Source organism: Ceratina calcarata, unplaced genomic scaffold, assembly GCF_001652005.2.
Source record: "Ceratina calcarata isolate Rehan_Ccalc_2016 unplaced genomic scaffold, ASM165200v1 scaffold60.2, whole genome shotgun sequence".
Taxonomy (NCBI): domain Eukaryota; kingdom Metazoa; phylum Arthropoda; class Insecta; order Hymenoptera; family Apidae; genus Ceratina; species Ceratina calcarata.
The window spans coordinates 49178-54755 of record NW_017177241.1 but is presented as its reverse complement, the minus strand read 5'-3'; the positions used below and the strand labels follow the sequence as shown (position 1 = coordinate 54755).

Sequence of the window (5578 nt, the reverse complement as noted above, 5' to 3'; positions counted from 1 at the left end):
ATATAGGTATATATTAAGTTTCAGTCTTTCTAGTGTTAATCGAGATCGCGGATCGTCGCGCGGTCCGCCAGTGCCGTAGCTATGCGTGTCCGATATATTTGTGGTACCCGTTTAATAGTTATTTACTTTTTATGAGTATTACGGTCCGAATTCCGATTTTTATGAGTATTCATTATATTATTTCTATGTGTGTTACATAATATAATATATAATACTCCGATTCGTGTTCGACACGAGAAACTCTATAAGAATCACGTGATGGATATTGCAAAATTTTTTTGTGTTAGACAGTGATTTTTGATAATTGCAAAATTTTATAGAATCCTGGATACGCTGGGAGGAAAGAGCTGCCGGAAAACCTGAAAATTCAATTCCGAACCGTCGCGATGATGGTACCTGACAGGCAAATCATCATTCGGGTGAAGCTGGCCAGCTGCGGTTTCCTGGAGAACATCACGCTTGCTCGGAAATTTTATACCCTGTACAAACTCTGCGAAGAGCAGCTGACGAAACAGGTAAATAATTTAAAACCACGATAGAATTTCTATAATCCTATTAATATTAATCGGTTTTTTAAGGTTCACTACGACTTCGGTTTAAGGAATATATTATCCGTGCTAAGAACGCTGGGGGCGTCGAAGAGGGTGAATTCGAAGGACTCTGAAAGCACTATAGTTATGCGGGTTTTGAGGGACATGAATCTATCAAAACTCATAGGTCTTTTATATTACTTCTTGAATCATTAATCGTTCTCAGTGATTTTTAGTCTATTTGTCCAAATTATATCAAACTTATAAGCCTTTTATACAGGGTGTCCCAAAACTAGTGTAAGATATTGAAATGGGAGGTTCCTGACGTAATTTTAAACAACATTTTCCTTAGCGAAAAAGTTGTCCGAGGCGTGGTTGAAGAGTTATTAACAGAAAACCGCGCCCAATCAGAGCGCTCGGTTGGTGCGAGCTCCGAATCGGGAGCAAGGAAATTAATATATTTAACCCAAATGAAATGGGAAATGATAGATTGTTGATAGGCCGGGCGTTCGGATCCGAGCCAACGCTCCCGATTCGGAGTTCGCGCCAATCGAGCGCTCTGATTGGTCGAGGTTTTTTGTTAATAACTCCTCAACCACACCTCGGACAACTCTTTCGCTAAGGAAAATGTTATTTAAAATCACATCAGGAACCTCCCATTTCAATATTTTACACTAGTTTTGGGACACCCTGTACAGGGTGTCTGAGAAAGGGTTTCTGAGAAAAATCCAAATAACATTTTGTTCTTATTTTCGCAAGTGGTATGTGCTTCCCAAGTTTGTCCATTAAAACCCGGGACACCCTGTATTAGAAAAGATTTGATTTATTTTATATCAAGAAATCAGTGATTTTAGTCTATTTGTCGAAATTATTTATTGCAGACGAAGACGAGCCTTTATTCATCTCGTTAGTAGCTGATCTGTTTCCGAATCAGGCTCTTGAAAAAACTTCCTACCCGGAACTGGAGGCTGCGATTAATGAACAAGTAGAAGACGCAGGATTGGTGTATCATCCACCGTGGGTGCTGAAGTTAATACAGTTGTACGAAACGCAAAGGGTGAGGCATGGGATAATGACCCTGGGACCGACTGGTGCAGGGAAATCCACTTGTATTCATATCTTGATGAAAGCCTTGACTCAATGCGGCGATTTCCACAGGTGAAAATTCATTAGTCTCGTATTACTAGATTATGCATTTTTTTGCAAAATACAGTAGATTCAGGCTCTCAATTTTTCAATTATCGTATTTCGTAAGTTATTATACTCGTGTTCCCGAGAGTCTAGGATTGTTTCTCGTATCTTGAAACTTGGGGGGGGGGGGGGGTCGAAGCGAACTCCCTCCACACGGTTCAGTATACACGGTAAAGCATTGAGATGCGCAGAACGATCAAAAACTGAACTGTGCCCGGTCCTAGACTCTCGGGAACATTAGTATACTAATTGTATATTCTTTCCTGTGAATATGTAACCATCCCACAAACTGCACACAACTTTCGCGAATATCTTCTAGAGAGATGAGAATGAACCCGAAGAGCATAACAGCGGCGCAAATGTTTGGCCGGCTGGACGTGGCGACGAATGACTGGACGGACGGTATATTTTCCGCCTTGTGGCGTAAAACTCTGAAACTGAAGGAAGGAGAGCACGTATGGATGGTGCTCGACGGTCCCGTCGACAGTATATGGATCGAGAATTTGAATTCCGTCCTGGACGATAACAAAACATTGACTCTGGCGAACGGCGATCGGTTATCGATGGCGCCCACCTGCAAAATCATCTTCGAGCCGCATAACATCGACAACGCGAGCCCGGCGACAGTGTCTCGCAATGGGATGGTTTATATGAGCTCGTCTGGGCTGGACTGGAATCCTGTCGTTACTGCCTGGTTGAAAAGTAGGACACCCTTAGAGCAGGAAGTGTTCGAACAATGCTTCGCCGACTCTTTTGCACAGGTGAGAGGCTTCTTAATAAAATTCATTAATTTTCAGATATAAATTTCTATTCATTGGCTTGTCTTCTTACGATCTTAAAATAATATTGGGAGTACGTTCGGTCCGTTTTCAAAACATGGTTCTGGCTTTTATGAATGTTTCATAGTGACAGCGATTTCAGAGAGCTTAAATGTCTGTCAATAATATTCAGTTTATATTGCTTTGAGCTTCATACAAAAACCTTGTTTTTTACTGTGTTGAATATGTCAAATTTTGTATTAACTAAGCAGCATTTGCGGGAGGTTTTCTGCTTTAAATGGAAGAAAAGTGCAGCTGAAGCGCATAGAATGCTTGTGGAAGTTTATGGTTACAATGCTTCAACTGATAAATCATGTAGGGAATGGTTCCGACGTTTCAAGAATGATGATATCAGCGTTGAAGACAAGCCTCGCTCTGGACAGCCAAAAAAATTCGAAGACAAAGAATTGGAGACATTACTCGATGAAGATCCGAGTCAAACGCAAGAGGAGCTTGCAGAATCATTTGGAGTGACTCAACAAGCAGTTTCCATACGATTGAAATCCATGGAAATGATACAAAAATAAGGCAATTAGGTGAACAAGAGATGACAAAGTTATTCTTCTGCATGACAACGCTCGGCTTCATGTCGCAAAAGTCGTAAAAAAATATTTGGAAACGCTCAAGTGGGATGTTTTACCGCACCCGTTATATTCTTCGGACATTACTCCTTCTGATTACCGGTTGTTCCGACGGACGCAGCATGATTTGGCAGGTCACCAGTTCACTTCTTTCGCAGAAATCTAAAATTGGCTTCTAACTTGGGTCGCCTCAAAAGATGAGACATTTTCTCGAAATGGAATCCGAAAATTTGTCTGAGAGGTGAGAAAAAGTAGTAGCCAGTGATGGACAATACTTTAATTAATCTGTTCATTCATTTTGTCTTGGAATAAATGCATTTTTGACTACAAAAAAAACGGACCAAACAAATTTGTACTCCCAATACATAAAATTATAGACAAACACGCCAGTGAATAGGAATTGTGACACTATACTTGCGATCCCGAGAGTCTAGGACCGGGCACAGTTCAGTTTTTGATCATTCTGCGCATCTCAATGCTTTACCGTGTATACTGAACCGTGTGGAAGGAATTCGCTGCGACCTCCACCGCCTTCCAACCTGCGTGAAACGGTCCTAGAGTCTCGGAACTACGAGTATATGAGAAATGTTTCTATAGATTTACTCGTGGAGCACTCAAGCATTATCGATGGCTATAAACGTCTTGCAATGCAACGTAGTGCAGCAGATGCTGTACCTGCTCCAAGGTCTGGTCCCACCAGAGACTCCTGTGGAAGAGCAGGAAGACGAAGAAATCGAAGAAGAGAGTCGACAACCAATGACGATGGAACACCTAAAACGGTTTTACATTTTCTCTCTAATATGGGGTCTAGGAGCACTGCTAGAAACGTTGGACAGGCAGAAATACGACTCGTACCTTCGAAGTAATTTTGAAAATTTAGACTTACCTACATCAGAGAAATACCTCGATGCGAAGGTGTTCGATTTCTATGTAACTGAGAAAGGTAAATGGGACACGTGGACGAGCATGGTACCGCATTACGTTTACCCAGAGTACTCGACGCCCGATTATAGCAACGTGCTGGTACCGATCCCTGACAACGTGAGAATACAGTATTTGATTGATCTAATCGGTCGGCAGGACAGAGCCGTTTTATTGATAGGAGAGCAAGGCTCTGCTAAAACGGTGATGATGAAGTCGTACATGAAGAAGGCGAACCCTGAGACCACTCTGAACAGATCGTTCAACTTCAGCTCGGCCACGAGTCCCTATCAGTTTCAGAAGACCATCGAGAGTTACGTGGAGAAACGTTTAGGCAGTACTTTCGGCCCACCGGGTGGCAAGAAGATGTTGATATTCATCGACGACGTGAATCTACCGGAGATAAACGAATGGGGCGATCAAGTGACGAACGAGATCGTGAGACAGACGATGGACATGAAAGGGTTTTACTCTCTGGAGAAACCCGGCGATTTCACTAGCATCGTGGATGTAACGTTCCTGGCCGCAATGTGTCAACCCGGTGGAGGGAGGAACGACATCCCTTCGAGGTTGAAGCGACAATTTTGTATATTCAATTGCACGCTGCCCACCGAGGCGTCTATCGACCGTATCTTCAGCGTGCTGGGAGAAGGTCATTACAACGCAAAGAGAGGCTTCTCGGTAGAAGTCAGAGCTTTGGTGAAGAAAATGGTACCGTTGACGAGGATACTTTGGGAGAGGACGAGGTCCAAATTATTGCCGACACCAGCGAAATTCCATTACGTCTTCAGTCTTCGCGATTTGTCGAGGATATGGCAGGGCATGGTGGGCACGTTGTCTACGGTGATTGATAAGGAGAGCGTGCTCATGCTATTGTGGAAGCATGAGTGCAGCCGAGTGTTCAGTGACAGGTTTACTGTGCAAGCTGATAAAGATTGGTTCGAGAAGGAAATCGTGAAGATTGTGAAGGAGATGCTGGGCCAGGGCTACGTGGACATGCTCGGGAAGAGTCCTGCGTTTGTGGATTTCATGAGGTAAACGGATTTAGTATTATTGTATTGGGAGTACAAATTAGTACCTCAAAAGACGAGACATTTTCTCGAAATGGAATTCGAAAATTTGTTTGAGAGGTGGGAGAAAGTAGTAGCCAATGATGGACAATGCTTTGATTAATCTGTTCATTCATTTTGTTCTGAAATGCATTTTTCATCACAAAAAAACGGACCAAATAAAAAATTTGTACTCCCAATATGTCGCATAGATTGAAGGATCATAGGAATTATCTATCAATCTCCTGAAGTTAGATGCTCGAATAACACTTTAATATCTCAAGATAATCACAATACACGTTCTTACATGCCACCACGAGTCACACGCACACACACAGTCGGATCCCCATTCACCAATACCTCGCTTTGCGTCGTTTCGTTTTGCGTTTTTTCGCAGTTGCGTCGCTGCTTAATTAGTACTAATTTTCACTGTGCGTCGTTAGATTTTCGAGGTTGCGTTGTTTTGGGTTCGAGTCTTTAATTTTTTT

At 42.6% G+C, this 5578-nt stretch overlaps 1 protein-coding gene across 1 annotated transcript in view; it reads left to right on the top strand.

Moving 5' to 3' along the window:
• The window catches only part of Dhc1 (dynein axonemal heavy chain 1), a 44894-nt gene that overhangs the window by 29878 nt on the left and 9438 nt on the right, over positions 1 to 5578 (top strand). The window contains exons 22-26 of the mRNA XM_026817734.1: positions 321 to 515; positions 579 to 717; positions 1412 to 1688; positions 2041 to 2482; positions 3718 to 5075. Coding sequence (XP_026673535.1) covers positions 321 to 515; positions 579 to 717; positions 1412 to 1688; positions 2041 to 2482; positions 3718 to 5075 — 2411 coding nt within the window. The remainder of the gene's footprint in view (positions 1 to 320; positions 516 to 578; positions 718 to 1411; positions 1689 to 2040; positions 2483 to 3717; positions 5076 to 5578) is intronic.